At 41.8% G+C, this 19,772-nt stretch overlaps 1 protein-coding gene across 5 annotated transcripts in view; it reads left to right on the top strand.

Annotated features, from left to right (window-relative positions):
* Window positions 1-17,625, top strand: part of PTPN1 (protein tyrosine phosphatase non-receptor type 1) — a 112,528-nt gene extending 94,903 nt beyond the window's left edge. For 4 of the 5 annotated variants that reach the window (XM_061631307.1, XM_061631305.1, XM_061631311.1 and 1 more), the window contains 5 exons: window positions 4,086-4,223; window positions 4,971-5,180; window positions 9,137-9,298; window positions 10,598-10,833; window positions 13,838-17,625. In XM_061631307.1, coding sequence (XP_061487291.1) covers window positions 4,086-4,223; window positions 4,971-5,180; window positions 9,137-9,298; window positions 10,598-10,833; window positions 13,838-14,027 — 936 coding nt within the window. In that variant the 3' untranslated portion in view covers window positions 14,028-17,625. The remainder of the gene's footprint in view (window positions 1-4,085; window positions 4,224-4,970; window positions 5,181-9,136; window positions 9,299-10,597; window positions 10,834-13,837) is intronic. The other variant, XM_061631306.1, reaches the window with a different exon arrangement.
* Window positions 17,626-19,772: the final 2,147 nt, after the last annotated feature.

Here is a 19,772-nt window from a genome sequence, read left to right as displayed (position 1 = left end):
AATGGAGAGATCCTTCCACCCCTGACACTCAGTCAATCAGATTTGGTTAAGTGGGTCAGTTATGACAGTATATTCAGTATGCAATCCTTGAGTGGCTGGGATCACACAGTGAAGAAGTCCAATCAGGTTTTTAAAAGTGGCTCTGACAGACCAGTATATTAAGGAGTGATGACTGCAAACAGCTGTGGAAGAGTTGAAAGCAAGGGGATATTTGCAGACACTTTTGTACCCTTTAAAACAGCAACTTTCATGTTGAAAATTAAACATCATGAAAATTTGGTACAGCACTAATAGAAGTGACAATGTTTAGCCATTAAAAGCTCTCCAAATAAAACCTTTTAGTGACCCAAACATTTCTATTCCTTTTTCAACCACTATTTTATCACCATTGTATTTATTTTCTGACATTTATATCCCATTTTTCTTCCATAGTGGAACCCAAGCCAGTGAACGTGTGGTTCTTATTTGGTCACCCATCCAGGCTCTTCTGTGCCTGGCATAGCTAATGATACTTCCTTTCCTCAATTTTTTCCTTTTATAGTCTTCTCCTGATACTCCCCTACTGGTCTTCATAGCCTCATACTATTCCTGAAACCATACTGCTATGTGTGTGGGTTTTGTTTTTGTTTTTTAAAAAAGTCCTTTAAACACTTTAGTAAGCACATTTAATATACATTTTTATTTTTATTGCATAACATATTTTTGAATCTCATCACAGGCAGCTTCAGGTGTGGAGGCTGTAAAGCAATTTCTGGACCCTCTGATTAAATAACTTTATGAATAGTTAGGACCTAGTTACCTTAGGGCAAAGGCGGGGGATCTCTTTCAACCTGAAGGTCACATTCCTTTGTTGCGAACCTTCCAGGAGGCCACATGTCAGGACCCAGAGGCAAAAGTGGGTGGAACAATGGAAGTGACACTCAGCTGCATTCCAGCCAGGCAAAAGTCAGAGGTTTCTTCGCGTAAGCACCCCACGCACATCTATCCATCCATCAGCTTAAGCAAGCAAGAGGCACCGTCACAGTTCAAGGACACACTTCAGCCAGGCAAAACCATTTGAGGGTGGGTGTGGGGCTGAGCTGGTGATGGGGCATGGCCTGGGGGCTGCATAGTGAAGCCTGGAGGGCGGCATTCAGCCTATGGGCCTGAGGCTCCCTGCCCCACCTTAGGACAGAACAAACAGTGGCCCCATCACTTTATACAGGTTAATATGGAAATGGTTCATGAAGCTGATTAGTTGACTTCCAATGATGACATTACACACACACCCTCATTATTTTAAATTGAGGTGATGAACATACAAACACATGATCGTTCATGTGGCGCATGGGGGGGAAGGTGGCAATTGATGGCTGAGCCAACATTCAGTTTAGTTAGTATCTATGTCTCCTATGTTAGTTGCAAAGCTCACCCAATTGTTTAGTGGTGTGCTATGACAGGAGTAACCCATGTGATCCAATGTGGTAGAGAAAGTGTCGTGGCACCATGGTAGAACATCTACTGTGCATGCAGAAAGTCCCGGGTTCAGTCCCTGGCATCTCCAGGTAGGACTAGGAACGTCTCGTGCCTGAAACCCTGGAGAGCCGCTGCCAGTCAGTGTAGGCTACACTGAGCTAGGTGAACAACTGGTCTGATTCGGTATTGGGCAGTTTCCTATGTTCCTAACTCCTATCAGCCTCAGCCAGCACGGCCAAAGGTCAGAGATGATGGGAGTTGAAGCCTAACAACATTTGCATGGCACCACATTGGTTACTCCTGTGTTATGAGCTCTTGTTACATTGGTCTTTTCCCTTAAAGGTATTACAAAGCTTGCCTGCCCACATTTCTCCTCCCAAACATTAGTTAGTTGACCACTTGCAATGAATAACATCATGGGTGTTCTTCAAAAGTCGAGGTCATTTGTTCTCCTTGAAGTAAAGGGTGAATCCTACTCCTTTTGGGATGTAGGAAGGATTTCTGGAGAAGTCTCTTCTGCAGTTATCACTGTCCTGCTGAGTGGAAGTTTCCAGTTCCATAGTAATATCAATAGTGAAACAAACCTAAAGAGAGAAGGGCAGTAACCACACTCTCAACCATTCCTTCCTCTCCCATCCACCCCCATTCATTCTTTTTCTCCACTGCCAGTAAGCTTGAACAAAGCACAGAATTACTGAGATCCCCTGAGGGCAGGCTGCTAATGCTTCTCGAGAAACTGTTGAGGGGGATACTCAGTGGGAACTTGGCAAAAACATTATTTGCCAAACCATTCAGTGCAAAAATTGTACATGGAGCAAATTCTTTGGCAAGCTGTGATTGAAAATAAATGTGCAGAAGATTAAAAATTCTTTCTGTCTTCAACTAAGTCACACTGTTCAGGGGTTAGATAGAAAAAGACTTTGGTACCTCCTCTGACGGGCTTGCCTACACGGGATTCCTTCCTTTTTCTCTGGATAAAATGTTTTGTGGGTCGATAAGCTATTGCCTGAAACATTTCTTTTGTGTGACACTTCCTAGTGAATCATACCGGTTTCTTTTCTGTAAAAGATCTCCAGTATTAGCATCCCAGGTTTGATTATTTTTGATCAGTAATTGAAGTCTGTAATAATCTATTTCTTTGTCAGATGGTTAAAAAAGCAGAAAGAATTACGGCCATTGCACTGAAAATGGAACATTAAAATAACCCAGAAACAGTAAACATTTCACTCTTCAAATTATAATTATAATCACACTAATTATAAGTGTAGCCAGAGAAGTTGTATTGAATTCTTCAGGACAGGGTTCTCCAAAAACACCATGTTTTTGGTGATTACAATTGTAAATTTAATAATTGTGTATTTTAGTTATGTTTCCCATTTCCAGACTTTGGACACCTTCAAGTTTGTAGCATATAAACATTCTAGTGATGCAGATCTTGGATTTCCTGGAAAATTATTACTGAGAAAATTGCTATGATCAGTCAAAAGCTTAGGTAATTGAAATGGTCAGACTCCATTTTCAGTGAGAATAAGCCATTGTAACCTTTAAGCTATCCCATATGGCATCAAAATGATCTCATAAGACTGGGATTTTTGGAAAAGGGGATGAAGTGGACTGAACAACTCAGTTGCAGCTCAGTCTCTTGATTCCAAATTAAAGGCTACAGCTTTCTGCATGTAAACTTCTAACTATTCTCTCAGTGGTGCCCAATGAATCATTAAGGCAATATTGTTGGCTTGCTGTACTTCTCAATTTTGCCTAAATGAGGTTTTTCCTATCCGCCGCGTCCTGCAATTCCAGAACAGCTCCAGAAACCTAGTGCCAGTCCATGGCACTGAAAATACGCTTTCTTCATTTAGTGGTTTCAGCGGTTTAAGGAGTAATCACTTGGATTTCTCCTGATGTTCATAGTTGAGAATTACAGTATAAATTCTTAGCGATGGATGAACACACACAGCAAGCACATGAAGCTGCAGAATATTTAAAGTACACATCACTCCTAGTGGCAGAATAGCTGGCAGAAGATATCCAAGCCATAGGTCTTTCCGAAACCTGCCGCTTGAGGTTTTTTAAGTGTGGGTGCTGATTCCTGAACTGAGATTTGCATGCAAACTAATGTGCTCTACTACTGAGCCACCTTCCATCTCAAAACAGATACACTCTGTGTTCCATCCTGCCCCTTATAAGTGATCTTCTCCAACATCTGCCACGTTTCCTCCATCATCTTCAATGAGCATTTAAAGCAGGGCTGTGGTTCCTGTGGCCCTTCAGATGTTGTTGAACTCCATTTCCCTCAGCCCTAGGCAGCATGGCAAGTGGTCAGCAATGATGGTAGTCCACCCACATTTTACAGGTTTACCACCACTTACTTTAAAGACTCATATCTTTGCTTAGGGCTTCCTCATGCAATTTCCTTCCTCTTTTTGTTGACTGTAAGCCTGTGGGAAGCAGCAGCCACCTTTTTTTTCATTTCTGCAAGTCTGCTTTTAGGTATTTAATAAACGATGTATATGCCATATACACGAAAGTGGAGCATCATGTACGCTGATGATTTGTAAATAATTTTTGCGGTCCTGAGTCACTCTGTGTTAAACAACTTGAATGCAAGTATTGTTTTTTTTCCCCTCTAGATAAAATGTGCACAGTACTGGCCACAAAAAGAGGAGAAAGAAATGCTCTTTGAGGATACAAACTTGACGTTAACCTTGATAGCAGAAGATATAAAATCCTACTATACAGTACGACAGTTAGAATTGGAAAATCTCACAGTGAGTATGGGAGAAAACACTCTTCCCCTATATCTATCATACACACTTTTAGCAAATTCTGCTTTGCTGTATTAGTCCTCTGCATCAAGATTATGGGTGTTTGTTGACTCTTCTGTCAGTATTTTAAGTGTTGCCTAACAGTGTTAGAATAATGCTGATATAATGGAATCCTTTCTGCCTTCATCTTGGAGAGTATTTTGTTCTAGCATTTGAGCAGTTGCCACATTGGTTGAAGGAACAGGCAGTTTGCAACTAAGCACCTTTTGTATTCTAGTTTTTGAGCAGCATGTTGAACACGGATAACCCCACCAAAGTTTTGCCATCTTGCATTCAAACCTCTTTGAGAGGCCTGACCAGCTGAATTAGGCCCGTGAGCTGATCGTTCCCCAGTCCTGCCCTTGAATGTCGTAAATTACAATGGAAGTTCCCACCATGGCATTTAAGATACTGTGTGTACTGTAATTCTTTACTAAGGGAGTTCATGTGAAGAAACTCTTTTGTAGCACCTCCTGAAGTAAATGCCTGTTGAAATGCAGTTTTAAAAACAACCTTGTGAAGTTTGGCCTGGGCGGGATGGGGGTGGTGGTGGTGGTAATCGGATGTTATATTCTGTAACAAGAACAGTGAAAATACACTGTTCATTTCTTAATGGCTGAAGCATTATTGTAGACAGTAACCAGTGTTGCATTACACGTTCATCCTCTTGAAGCCTTGAGTGAAAACATAATTTTTCTTTACATCTTACAGACTCATGAAACTCGAGAAATTCTGCACTTCCACTATACAACGTGGCCTGACTTTGGAGTCCCTGAGTCTCCAGCTTCGTTTCTCAACTTCCTATTCAAAGTGAGAGAGTCGGGGTCACTGAGCCCCGAGCATGGACCCATTGTAGTACACTGCAGTGCAGGGATTGGAAGATCTGGAACATTCTGTTTGGTCGATACTTGTCTCCTCCTGGTAAGAATGGCTTGCTTGTAGGTGGAGGAAATGTTGGCAACCATTTTGTTTAGTGCTGGAGCAGTGCTTACTCCTGGGTTTTTCTAAAGCAGAGGCACAAATTCCCCCACGCTAAGACCCTGTCTGCACTATATATTTAAAAGCAATATTTGTTTCCCCCCAAAGAATTCTGGGAACTGTAGTTTGTTGAGGGTGCTGATAGGTATTAGGAGACCGCCTATTCCCCTCAAAGTAGTTTAACAATCAATCCCTCTTCCCAAGGAACTCTAGGAATTGTAGTTCTGGGAAAGGAACAGGGGTCTCCTAACAACTCTCAGCACCCTTAAGAAACTTTCTTACACTCTGTATCATTGATGGTTTCTCCATAGGGGTCAGCAGTTATCTACTATATAGTGGCAATTCATTTATGAATCTGCCTTAGTTCAGTAACTAGCAGGTGCAAAACCAGGAGTACTTTAAGGGTATTTACAAGGATGCAACAAAGCATTACCTGTCTGAAGATGAAGGTGAAGAAGAGGAGGTTCCGGCCAAAAGAGAAGAAGGTGGTTTAATATTGTTTGGGCAATTTGTTAAATATGGAAACTGAGTACATTCTACCCTTATAGAATTTGTGTACTTGCTGACCAGGGCCAGCCCTAGGATGGGCGAGGAGTGCCTTTGGTGCCCCCCAGTTGGTCAGCTTTGCAGTGCCACCCAGAGGATTTATGGGGCCTGGTGCAGGTGTGATGTTGAGGGCCTTGCTATTATCCCCTACAAGGCCCGTGCATGTGTGTACAAAGCTGGGAGACACATGCAAGAATTATTGCATGCACAGACTACATGTGAGAATTCCCACTTGCAGCTCTTTGCCCTGGCATAAAGGAGAATGATAGATGTGTTTCTTTTTTTCTTACATGGAGATAAGGGAATAGGGATTGGGTTGTGCTTCTCCTGGGTAAATGGAATGGAAATGTACTGCCTTCAAGTCAACTGAAGTTACGGCGACCCTGCGAATAGGGTTTTCATGGTAAGCTGTATTCAGAGGGGGTTTACCATCGCCTCTCTCTGAGGCTGAGAGGCAGTGACTGGCCCAAGGTCACCCAGTGAGCTTCATGGCTGTGTGGGGATTTGAACCCTGGTCTCCCAGGTCATAGTGCAACACTCTAACCACTACAGCACACTGGTGGTGCCTCCTGGGTACCTCCTCCAAATTCCAAACCCTTCTGGCAGAACTTCTGCTTCCTAGAACTCAGCCTCAGAGGTTTTCTGGTTGTGACATTCTGCTGACCTTCTCCGCTACTCACTCAGGAAGAATCCCCTCCTTTAAGCCTGGACTCGCGCCACTCTTGTGCCTTTCCTTGTGGTAACTGCCACAGAAAATTACCCTGCAGCAGCACTTTTCCTGGAAATTTCCCTGGCGGGCCTGGAATTCTTTCTGTAACAAGAACAGGCTGCCTGCCTTGCCACAGAATCCCTCCTGAAAGCTTTCCCTGTTCCTTCTCTCCATACAAAAAACTCTGTAACTGGGGCTACTTGGTCTGGGCCAATCATAAGCCTGCCCAATCTTACCTCTGTTGGTGCCATAAAGAAAGATTTATGACATAAGGCAAGATTTTACCTTACTGTGATTGGTTTAGACTTCGTTACAGTTGGGCTGCAGGCCTAGTGAATAAGCAGGCCCCTTCTGCCAGCATCCCAAAGATAAATTAACAGCCAGCTTGAGCCTCAAATTAGCATCTATCTGTTTCATACACCACTGTGTAAAATATTTACTTCATCATGGCCGAGGACAGGTCTCATTAGGTCACAGTTACATGTTGAGTTTCAGTGTCATGCTCAGCTTTCCTCTTTTTATGAAAACGTTAAACAAGATACCAAGAGTTCTGGTGAGCAATGTTGCAGGGGCCAATGGCATGTACAGGAACTGAGGCAGGGCGCCCCTTACTTTGTGGGGCCCAGTCCCTCACTCCTCTGGGCAGCCCTGCAGCTGTGCAGTGTTACCAAGTTGTATGTCTTGCGCAGGGTTGCAAAACAAACCAATGTAACAGAGCCAGCTACTCCCAGCCTTTTCCCTAGCAATATCTGTGAAATGTTATAAATGGAAAAGGTATTCAGCTGACTTCTTCCATCATATAGCTTAATTTTATTATTATTTATATAGTGCGTGTCGTGTCTATAGTATTTGAAGCACTATATGCTTGGTAACGTCTCAAAGTAAAGCTTTGTTCTACTGATTGATATGTAGCACAGATGACATCAAAGTTATGACGGAAAAAAAGAAACATACTTTAAAGCTAATTGGAGGAAGATACTTTTTGTAGTTAGTACCTAAACAACCTATAGAACCTTTTAAAAAGCGTTACAGACACTTTCTTTTTGCCACCCATAGCTCGCTGCAGACAGTTTGTTCAAAGCACGTAGCCACTGAGCTCAGGTTGGCACCCCAGGTGACCACCCAGCTTACCTCCCTCTAAGGGCAGCCCTGTCCCTGACCTTGCCTGTCATTTAAGTGCTGAATAAACACATCTGCCTGACATGTCTAATGCTCCCACCTCCACAGACCCCCAATTTTTCAAACGGCACATTGTCAGCTTTCCAATGTTATGATTTTTCCCCCAGCTTCGTAGTCTGTCTCCAATTGCACACTAAAACAAACACACCTTGGCTTCCTCAAGTGGAGGAGAGACAAATACGTTTCAGAAACTTTGGCAAACCATTCATGATAGTGAAAATTTTGGGCGTCTGTCTGAATTCTGCTTTAACTAAATTCCCTTTCAGACGTGCTAGGCTTGCATCGGTCTTGATGTCATGGAGGAGCTAGCACATTCCTCTTGCCACCACCACCACTCCAGTTATTTTTATTTATTTGTTTATGTGTTTACATCCCACCTTTCCTCCAAGGAGCTCAAGGTGGCATACAAACATGGCTCTTTCCCTCCTGGTTTTATCCTCACAACAGCCCTATGAGGTAGGTCAGGTTGAGAGATAAAGTGACTGGCCTAAGGTCACAGAGTGAGTTTCATGGCCAAGCCGGGATTTGAAACCTGGTCTCCCAGCTCCTAGTCCAACACTCTAACCACTGCACTATACTGGCCCTCTAAATTAAATTTAGAGCTTACGTTTGTATTTGTATTTTCCCCACTGGTGAAACCTCAGCAGAAGCCAGGGTTTCTATGTCCTACATAGCCATAGGAAAAGGCAAAAGAGCTATCAGAAGCAGAATGAAGTGTGTAAAATAGCAGATCTGTACAGATTTACTCATACTGCGGAATTCTGGTCTTTTTTGCTGAATTTGGGTTGTCTTGGAGAATAGCATTGAATTTGTGCAGAGCCCTATACAAATTGCTCCATATCACTGTGAGACCAGACTCGAGTGCAGGGGTTTGGGGCTCAGAGGCACATTTGGAAGTCTTAAGAAACTGTCATGTGTGTCCCACAAAATACCCATTTCACCGACAAGAAACTGGTGATGCTCTGAAACAAACATACCCCAAACTGGAAAAACGCGTACATGTACCCCCACCAAAAATCCCCTTAATTAAAAAAAAAAACAGTTGGGAGGGAGAGGAAGCCTTGGCAGGCTTGGGGGGGGGCGGGTTCCTGTAGACATTAATGTGCCCATGGATATCATGTTGGAGACCCCAGTTTTCATGGCATGAGATGAGAGGGCCCAGCAATAGCTTGTTGCCTGGGGCTCTTAAAATATTGGAACTATCTGATGAATTCTAATTGGATATCAAATTATATAAAGACTGGCCATTTTAATTGACTTGGTGCGCAGTCCAAATCCCATTTACCTGGGAGCAATCCCCACTGAATTCAGTAGGACTGACTTCAGATTAGAGCAAGAGGTTAGAAGGACTACAGACTTAAATAATTTGATACAAATGTCTTCCAGATATTCTGTAAATGAGAAGATGTGCTGTTGCTTTGAAGGTAATTAGAACACAAGCAGATTTTTTCCTTTCTCTATTCAGATGGACAAAAGGAAAGATCCGTCTTCTGTCGACATTAAGCAGGTTCTTTTAGAAATGAGAAAATACCGTATGGGGCTTATACAGACTGCAGACCAACTTCGTTTCTCTTACTTGGCTGTTATAGAGGGGGCAAAGTTTATTATGGGAGACTCATCTGTGCAGGTGAGTGGTATTAGCAGAACAGAAATGTCACAGATAGCCTTCAGTTTCAACAATTGTCTGTACATGGGCCAAGGGTTTTGTGGAAGATTGGAGCTAGAAGGGATCCAGTGGCAATGAGATGTACTAAAACAAAGTGGTCTACAAATTGATCTTGTACATACACACAAGTATAAATCGAGGGGTATTTAAATATTTACAAACTGCTTTCATGTAAAATATCACAAGGTGGTACACAGATTTACAACACAGTATTGCAGTAAAAAACATCAAACGCATCAGTAAGAACTAGAAAAGGAAAGAAACTCAGATTTGAAAGAGCTGCCTGAATAATACCATTTTTAGTAAACCCCTAAAAACAAGCAGGGATGACTTCTGCTGAACCTCTATTGGCAAGGAGTTCCACAAGGCAGTGCCAGCCAGGTTATATAGGATGTCACAATGCATGGTTGCCATTGCCTGACCAATAGGTGATTCTTTGTTTTACAGCTCTGGGGCATAGCAGCTTCTGCCCTAGTGTCACAGTGCCTCATTTGCCTGCCCACGTCCTCCTGTGTCTTGTTCAGTTGCATGCTGTTGCTTCAGGTGCATCCTGCCAGGGTCACCTAAACATTGGTTAAATAGACAGTGGCATAGTAGAGGGGGAATGCACCTCTGGGACTGCTTTCCAGAACAGGACGATGCTATCATATGCCAAACCGCTAAGGTAGCTGACACACCCTCCTTGCTCTGGCAAGTGACTGAGGTGATAACAAGGCTTCCAAGTTTTACTGCTGTTTCTGTCAGACTAATGTAGATGAAATACAAGAATGAGGGAAAGAAAAGCAGAGGCTGGATCCTCCTTTCCCCTTTTTGATGGGGTTCTTGGAGATGATTATGATGATTAATTTCATCTTTAATCACTTCCTATAAGGCATCTTGAAGTTACTTACATTACAATAAAAATATAAATGGTAATACTTGTTTGCAGTGTTTGCATTTCTGATTAAAAGCCAGCTTGCTCTGAGATAAGTAGGATTACAGTTATGTTACAAGCAAAAGTAAAGCTTGTTATTTTCTTTTTGGTCTAGCTAGGAACCTAAGGAAATGCACAACAGTCTTGTGGCTATAGGGGCTTCATTGATGAGCTCCTGCACTTCAAAAATTTACCACTGACAATAGGTACAACATACCGCAATAATGTTTTCTTAAAAAATGTGAACATCTTGGATATCCAGGGGAAATGGTGCATTCTGGATATCCAGGAAAGTGTGTGGCTTGCTTGTCATTTTGAAGGTTAATAAGTCCCTGTTTCTGTTGAAGGAGCAATGGAAAGAGCTCTCTAAAGAAGACTTGGACCCACCACCAGAACATACTCCCCCACCACCAAGGCCACCCAAACGAACCTCAGAAATGAATAATGGAAGGGTGCATGATCACATGGAGTTTTTTTCAAAGCATCCAGTGACTGAGGAGGAAATCAAGTGTGCTGTCAGCACTCTGGAGGCAAAGGTTCCTGATGGCAGGGCTTGCTCCTTTGAGCATCTAGTTGTGGAGAGGTAATGTCAGCAAGGGTTATTTTGGGACCCTCACAGCAGGTTCTCAGGAGAAGCAGTGCAGCCAGCAAGGCCCTAGTTTTGTAGCACTTTCCCAAAATCACTGTTTCTCTTTAGTTTTCCCCAGTGTTTTTACTAAAGCAGAATGAAAACATGACACATTTCATATGTTAGTGTATAAAATGGGAATAGAGATGTGGAGGCTGAGGAGACAGTTTTTAATGTTTTTAATTGTTGTAAACTGCCCAGAGAGCTTTGGCTATGTGGCGGTATACAAATGCAATAAATAAATAAATAAATAAAAGCATTTGGAGAAGCTCTCTTTTGATGGGTTTTTCTTGCTTTTCCATACAGTTAAGAAAAATTTCACGGGAGGGAGAGCAGTCTAAAAAAAACAGTGAAAAGAATTTGTGATGGATCAAGCAATACGGATATTTCCAAGTTTCAAACTGTCCAGGCCTTCTTAATAAATCAGAGATAAAATTGAGCTTTATGACTTAATCATTTTATAAATTAAAGAAGTTGAAAGCAGCTGGATCAATTTTGACATGCTTTCAAAATAGTCTGAAAATGACAAATGCTTAACATTTCTTTGGAAACTGGGTCAGTTCACATAAGATGAAGAGAAGGTGCTTTACCTTGCAGTGTTTTTGTTCTAAAGTGTCTATTTAATCTTTGCACTAGATAAACAATGAAAGAGGTCACTTATTTAGCAAAGTCCCCATTTCTCAGTGAAATTGAAATATTGTTAATGGAACTGAAACGTTATCAGGGTGAAACTACACATTCCTTTTAAAAGAAGAAAAATCTTTAGACATAATTATGGAACTAACCGTTACACATAATTCCATCCTCAAGTAGCTTAAAGGCTATTGCAAAATATCAGAGTCAGTTTATCTCTTTGAAAGCAGTTATGAGATGGTGGAAGTTTTTCTCACTCTACTAGAGGAAGCTTAAAAACCAACAGAAATTTTATATTTTCATTAGAAGATTTGCTACCTGTCATTTCAAACAGCCGAAACTAAAAGCTCCAGAAACAGAGCGGGCAAAAGTTATCAAAAGCTTGGGAAAGAAAAAATAAGATGTATTTCTTGAACACTAGATGTCACTGTTGCTTCATGAATGATAGATAGCATCAGGATGTTTCTTTTTCCTGGTTCAGCAGTGCTGGAATCTTAGTCATTTTTATCTAGAGCTGAGTCAGAACTACTTACCTCACTTCGAGTTTGCTCCCATGAGTGCTGAAAAGCGCCTCCCATTTTTGCCAATTTTCTGCAGTAGCTACGAACACATTCATAATTCCTTATTCTTTGCCCTCACTGCCCTTTGCCCTCACTGTCCTTAAGTCTTATTTGCCCTCATTGCTGTTTTATTGGTCATGATGAACAAAGCATATTTGTTGATGTCATAATGCTAGGTTTTCTGTGGTGACATCGCTGACACTTGTTAAAAAAAATAATCATGGCCAATAGTAAAATGAGCAAATGAGGCAGAAAATAATGCGTAGAAGCAGCAGCTATACAGAATGTATAAGTAGCCAAACTGCAGTTGTTCATGGAGGTGAGTATATTTCAGGTATCCATTGGAATAAATTACTCCTTAAAAAATATCCAAAGTGTTCAGCACAGATGTATCCCCTCTCCCAATAACACATCCAGTGTTGAAAAGCCAAGAAGTGCGCTGCATGATCTTGAGCATATTCAGCAGAACCTCTTTGGTCTGCATACTCCTTTTTCTAGTGTGATCCAGGCTTAGTATCTTGTAACTTTTGAGTGGCAACATGAGCACCCTTCTTGGTTCATTTATCCAGGGTTTCCATATGTATCAGGTATTCAATCTTTGTGTGGGAAAAGTAATGCTTGAAACAACCAAAGAGAATTAAAACAGAGTAAGGCAGTTAGATTTTATTTTACTCTTAACTTCCTGTTCAGTCTATTTTGGGTAGTGCTAAATATATATCATTTAATGCAGCCTTTCCTAACCTTAAGTCCCCAGATGTGGTAGGACTCTTAACTCGCATCACCCCCAGCCAGCCAATGGTCTGAGATGATGGGAGTTGTTACAGCATTGGAGACTCAGGGCTGGGGAAGGCTGGTTTAATCAGACAGATTTATAGAGCCAGGATTCTCTTCTCAAAACACAACCCAATTAAATAGATCCATCCATCACATAGAGGAGCTGAGATATGTGGGAACAGGAAATGACTTCCTCAAGAACACGCTGATGGTCAATGAAAGAGGATTGCTTTCCTTCCTTGACTTCAGCATAGATTCCTAATTGATAAGTCAGTTTGACTTTTTCGCCTTTTGATAAAATTAGGGTGTGGTCTTCATTCAGTAACTATCCTTCAGAGCTCTCTGTCTCAATGCCTTTGGTGCTCTGATGGGCAGCTTTGCAGGTGAATGAGCGTTCTGTTACATTTCCATTTGAATTGGATTAACTGTTTTATCAGTTGGCTGTAGTAGTAAAACCACAGAAGTAAAATTTAGCATTAACTCCTGTCAAGAGCAAGATGATGACATAAATGGGGGTGACGAGTTTGAACCATGTCAGTTCAACATTTACATGAATGAAGTGCATCATCTCCCAAATTAGTGACTTGGTTTTTCTACTGCTCTGCCTTTTATGTCTGAAGTAGCTATCCCTTTTCTGTCCTACTATCTATCTCGGTCTCCACACAAAATAAGCATCTTCCAAATGTGGATTGTGCCCTGATCTTTTGCAGTGCCTTTTCTCAAGTGGCAAGGAATCCCTGGGTTGTATCCAGTGCTGTGCCAACAGAGTTCCACTGGCACAACAGGACTTCCATTTCCTCTCCTCGCCCCTGTGCACTCCCAAAGGATCCCCCAACCCTCTGGAGTTGATTTTGGGGGCCCATGGAAGGCTGGAGGGCAAGAGCGGGAAAGGAAGCTCCATTGCATGCATAGAAGTCCCTTGCACCAGTGTAACTGCAATGTTCAATATGGGCCCTTCTGATCTTGAATATATTTACTCTTGTTCTCTTCAGCACTAGTCAAGACACTGAGCTTAGGAAGAGAACTGCCGATGCTTCCCTTCACAGTGAAGAAATGGTGAAGCTGGAAGAAGAGGATGACGAGAACATGATGTCAACTTGGAAACCATTTCTGGTCAACATCTGCATGTTCACTGTCCTGACAGCAGGAGCATACCTCTGCTACAGGGTGTGCTTTCATTGATGGACATACCAGCGATGGTCCCGAAAACCCCAGTCACTTCACCAGTGTTCTTTGTTACTAAAAAGAAAGAAAGCTAAAGGGGGCATCCAAGCCATGTCACGGTGGAAATATATATTAAGTGTGAGATGCTGGAACTTTGGTTAGGGCTTAAAGAGGAAATTGATGCACTAGGGTTTCATTTTAGCCCTATGGTCCCAAGAACATAATATTCTAATCTCAGGGCCTTAAGATATTCAGGAGTAAGCAGAGAATATGCCAAATAAGTCTTGTGTTTTTTCATTGTTTTTCCTTTTTTTTTAAATGGAATAATAAGAGTTTACAACACATTGTTGTTTTTTTTAGTCTTTTAAAGCCAGTTTTTGTTCTTTTGGTTGTTTTTTCAGAAAACAAAATTAGGCACAAGTAGAAAGTGCTTGTAATTCTCCAAGTGTTTCTAACCAGATACGTGATTGGGTTCCTTAAAACGCCACTATGCGCACACCATACATGCACACCCTTGAAGAATGTACGACTTTCTAAAATTTTTAGAAGGGAGAGCTCTTTACTGCATGCTTTTTAAAGACTGAGGACTATGTCTCTAAAGAACCACTTTTGGGTAACCTCTATTCCTTAAATGGGCTGCTACTCAGAAGCTTCAGTGAATGAATGGAGATTTACATAATAGCTCGCCCCCAACCCCCAAAGTTGAATTGCACCCTGGGGGTTTTGGGGGGGGCAGTGCAGGTTACATGAATATATTTTATCTTAAATAGATTCTTGCTTTCATTGCATGTCTATTGTAATGGACATCTGCTATTGCTCAGGGCATCCCAACAGGTCAAATGCTACTCTTCCCCCTCCTTTGGGACAAAATGAGCAGTGTTTCTCCCACCCATCCCTAGTTGCAAGTCTTTTGTTTGCACTCTGTTAGCCCACATATGCCTGTTGCATTGCACCATCATCGCTTCTCTGTCTCTCCCTCTTTCTCTTTCTCTCTAGATAGCTTCTTATCACGAGGGGGAGGGAAACGCAGCCAAATTATGTCCACCAGCATTTGCAAATTGTTTCAGGTAGTTGCTTTAGAAACTACCAGTTTTAAAAATTCATTACCATATTTTGGAATGGAAAATGCAATTTCCCTCTAGAACTGCCATGTGAATAACATGCTTTGTGTTCAAAAAAGAAAAGTTTAATAAGTTTCTCAATAAATCCCAAGTAGCTAATGCTGGGGAAAGCTTCCTTTTGGAGAGAACGTTGGCAGACCTGGCTCTCCAAATTAAGAAGTCATTTTGCAAGATGCAAGCCACTGTGTTGATTTTTTAAAATTTTATTGGCTTTTTTAAACAAAGATTTCAAGTTTGGTTTTTATTTGGCTTACGATCATGCAGTAGCCTTCTGCAGAGAAGAGAGTGTTCACCCTAACTCAGAACAGATCCAAGGCCTTTTCTCTTCCATCGGAAGATAAAAGATTTGAGTTTTTTGTTTTTGGTATAGCATAGCTTAACTGACCATAGCTGCTAAAAGAGGAGCAAAAATTTAGATCCATCATGTATTTTGTTGCTTTGTTGGATGATACAACTAGAGGTATTAAGCTGACTTTGTCAACTCTTTTTTGCAAGCATCTGAAATAATACAGAATAATCTTTTGTCCACATTGCAGAGAACAAGACAAAATTCATTCATCAAAGTTGTAGCTTGTTTCCAAGTGAAACCATGATAATTGACCTACAGTGTGACTGATCAGTGCTTTAAAAATTCTGCATTTTCATTATATAGCACTTAAGCACCATCTGTCTCTTTAAAAGTCTATGACGTATTAGATTTTTAACTCCGTATTTATTTTTATTCTCCACAACTCTCACAAACCTTAAGCTCTTCTGTTTTTTCCTTGAACCATTGAAATGTAAATGAAGGGTATTGGGGAAGGAAGGCAGAAAGGGAAAAAAAGTTGGATCAAAAAGTCAAGTCAAGCTTGCATCAAGGGCTTTTCAGAAGTACAATAATAAATCCTCAGGTAGTACTGGGAATCTTACAAAAAAAAAGTTACCTGTGAGATTGTTATTTAGACCAGAAATGGAAAGAAATAATATTGTTAAGCGGTCAATATTTAATAGTAATAGTGGAAACATGAAAAATATTGATAGGAGTATAGAAAATGGTATAAATATATAATGGCTCATCTGTGTATTTTACTATACAGTATGTGATTGCTTTGTCCCCAATCACAATCTGTCATTCAGTAGGCTATTGTTCAGAAGCAACATTTGTTACCACGTTTTTATTCAGATGCATGTATAAAGTCTTCTAAAAGTGTCCTGATCAAAACCCACGTGCTTGAAAGGTGAAAAAGGTTTATATATCTATATATATATATATATTTCTGCTTACTGATGTACCCAAATTAAATTTGCATGATACGATCATTTAAATGGCTGTAGTTCCAAGAAGTGTCTTCATTCAGCCAATAGACTGGTAGGTCCGTGTGCTCTTTTTTTAACAAAACAAAACAGGTAACCTGTATCTTGCCTAATATTTGGCATGACTTTCTATTCAATTTTATACGTACGCCATGTAACCCAATTGTATACCACTCATTTCAGCCACATAAGTATAGTATAAACATTCCAGAGTGTGTACAAAGCCATATTCACACCTCTCGCGTGCGCACGCACATTAGTTTCCTGGAGCAAATAGATGTACCCTGAGGTGCCCAAATCCTTGGAGCTGCTGTCTGAAACCACAAAGGAGCAGCTTTTTTTTTCTTTTTGCAAAGGCCACCAGAACCAAAGTGAGATTTGAAGGCTATGCTTTTTATTTTATAGAGGACAAGGGTGTTTGTATATATAAAATGAAAGCTCTTGAAAATAGCAGTGGGCGATAAACTAATTGTGATATTCTTCCTCGTGTGGGTGAGGGGAGAGAATGATTGAATTCAGAATGTCTCTCCTTAAAATCCACAGTGACTTGATTGTACTGTTACTTGCATCCCTTCAGTCTGGAAGAACTATCTTCCTCGCTATCTGGGGGAAGGGAGGGGAGGAGGAATGAACTCTGGCTGGCCTGTCCCTTTAGGTCCGCCAGTGTTACTGTTTGCCTTTTACCTATTGCAACTCAAGAAAGATTTGTACTGTAGTGAAAACATACAGTAGAACGCCCTAGTAAAGCCCTGTGAGGTGTGTATAAGGCTTATAATGCTGAACTTTGCAAGCATTTTGTTTTGAAGTCCTGTATATGTATGTAGTAGTTTGGGTGTGTATATACAGTAGCATTTCAAAGTGGATGTATTGGTTAACCTATTCTGGGGGGGGGGGTGGAAAAATATCCATGTTTAAACTTGTTAGAAAGTTAGTGAGCTGCTCTGCTATATGCCTTAAGCAAATATTTACTCATCAGGTCTTTCTTTTTTACAGATTGCCATAGAAAACTTTTTTTAAAAAAATCAAAATTTTTAAAAAATGAACAAGCTAAATGTTTTGGTATAATACATTTTCAGGTATATTGTCTTTTGTGTAAGGAGCTGCAATGACCTCAGTTTCAGTAAAACTGTACAGTTTTTCAATTTCCCATAAGGTTTTCAGTTCTCATTTTAGCTGCAACAATAAAATTCTTTTGTAAAGAAGTGTGTATCTTGAGTGTTTTTCACTTCCTTTTTTTCTTTGAGGCTCTGCATTGAGCCATGCAAACCATGGGCCAGGAAGTGCTAAGTGCTAAGCTTTTAAACTTCCATGTTATATCTGAACAGAGCCAAAGTCAGCAAGCCTCCTGTGTGAGAGCTTCCCCACCCTGTCCTCTGGCCCAGCTGCAAGGACAATACTGGAAACGTCCACTTCCACTTTTAAACTGACTAGTCTCCTGTTAAGTCTGAACTTGGGGGACTCTGATTAGTATAAACTATGGTTTGACAACAGACCCAGTTTGAAACAGGGATGGGAACTTTTTTTTTCTGTCAAGGACTGCATTTCACTGGGGAGTAATTAGATTGGAGGGCACATTCTGTGGTGGTCAGGGCTACCCGTTCTTTGTCTCTCTCCCTCTCTAGCCAGCTGCTAGAGGAAGGACAGAACACAGTTTCTTGAGAGAGACCTGAACTGATCATTTTCACAGGGTTCCCCCTTCCATTGCTCCAACTGTTTCAGCTTCCCCATTTCTCCCCCCCCCCCGGCCTTCCTTCACCTACATGAAATCAGGCGAAGGGCTGTATAAAATTAATTTGAAGGCTGCAGGGTGCCCTCTGCATTCCCCGAGTTTTGTGCTGAAGTTACCTTCAAATAGGACCACAACTTCCATCATCCCTGAGGGTTGGCCATGCTGGCTGGGGTTGATGGAAAATGGGAGTCCAACAGTATCTGGAGGACCATAGGTTCCCTGCCTCTGGTTTAAAAGTAAGAACATGAGCCCTGCTGGATTAGACCAAAGGCCTGTCCAGTCGAGCATCCTGAACTTACAGTGGCCAACCAGAGGCTTATGGGAAGTTCACAAGCAATAGCAATTGTGATTCCCAGCATCTGGTATACAAAGACATATTGCATTTGATAGTAGAGGTAAAACAAGCAGAAGCAGATGCTGCTTATCTCCTTGTGGTTGCGCCAGAGAGGGAGGAGGTTGCACTAATTTGTCTGGCTCTAAAATATAGTTAAACAGCTGGTATGGCACAGCGGGGAGGAAAGCCAGAGTCTGTGAGTTCAAATCCCCACTCGTGTCTCCTGGGTGTAAAGGGCCAGCTAAAGATTACCCCCCAAGTGAGTGGCTCAGGGGTTATGTGCCCTGGCACCTGTGCAGGCTGCATAGTCCCAAGGAGCCCAGTTGCCTCCCAGCTGGCAGTAGCGGACAAGGAAGGGTCTGGCTTGTGCAGCTGTGGCAAGCTGGGGAGGACTAGCCTCAGGGGAAGGCAATGGTAAACCCCCTCTGAATACCGTTTACCATGAAATCCCTATTCATAGGGTAGCCATAAGTTGGGATTGACTTGAAGGCAGTCCATTTTCAAACTATGGTTTAAAATTACATCCAGGTGGGCTCTTTGCCTATAGGTGAAGTCACCCATAAGTTCACAACAGTCACCCCCCCCCCAAAAAAAGAACCCTGTTTTTTAATCTGCTCCTAGATTTTCTAGGATGTCATGATGCGCATTTTCTCACTCAAACCAATACATGGGGATAAGGGGAAAAGCTTTAAGGAGAGGAAGAACTTAATCATGTTTTTTTTCTCTGCAGTGTCTGCATGTTCAATGTGTTGTGTACTTTGGTCCTAAGGCTACTATCCCTGTGCACATTTGCTTGGGAATAAGGTCCGTTGAATACGAGTTAATATGCGGTGGATTGGATGTGCACAGTGGACATCAAGAGAGGTAGGATGTAAGAGGAAAAAATTGTATGCCGCAGCCTGGCCTGGCCACGCCACATACCGCTTAGGCCAAAACTGGCTTCTGTCTCCTAAACAGCTCTTGTCTGGTTACGTGTGTATGCTACTGCAATGTAAATTTTGTCTCTTAAATGATGGGCAGGGCACCTTTTGCATTCCCTAGCGGGCAATCTTTGGGGGGGGGGTACATGGGTAGGGCAATGGATGTGACTCTTTATCTTTGTACTCCAGCCACATAAAAGTCAAAGGTTTTTCTACACGTACATCTCTCCAGCCAGGCCAAAACAAAAAACCTGGAGGAGTGTGGTCTGGGGAGAGTCCCAAGGGCTAAATAGAGTTCTGGAGGACCCCGTTTGGTCCCTGAGCCTGAGGTTCCCCACCTCTGGGTTAACCCATGTAGCAAGAAGG

The sequence above is a fragment of the Rhineura floridana genome, chromosome 6, assembly GCF_030035675.1.
Source record: "Rhineura floridana isolate rRhiFlo1 chromosome 6, rRhiFlo1.hap2, whole genome shotgun sequence".
NCBI lineage: Eukaryota > Metazoa > Chordata > Lepidosauria > Squamata > Rhineuridae > Rhineura > Rhineura floridana.
This window is presented reverse-complemented; position numbering and strand designations above follow the sequence as displayed.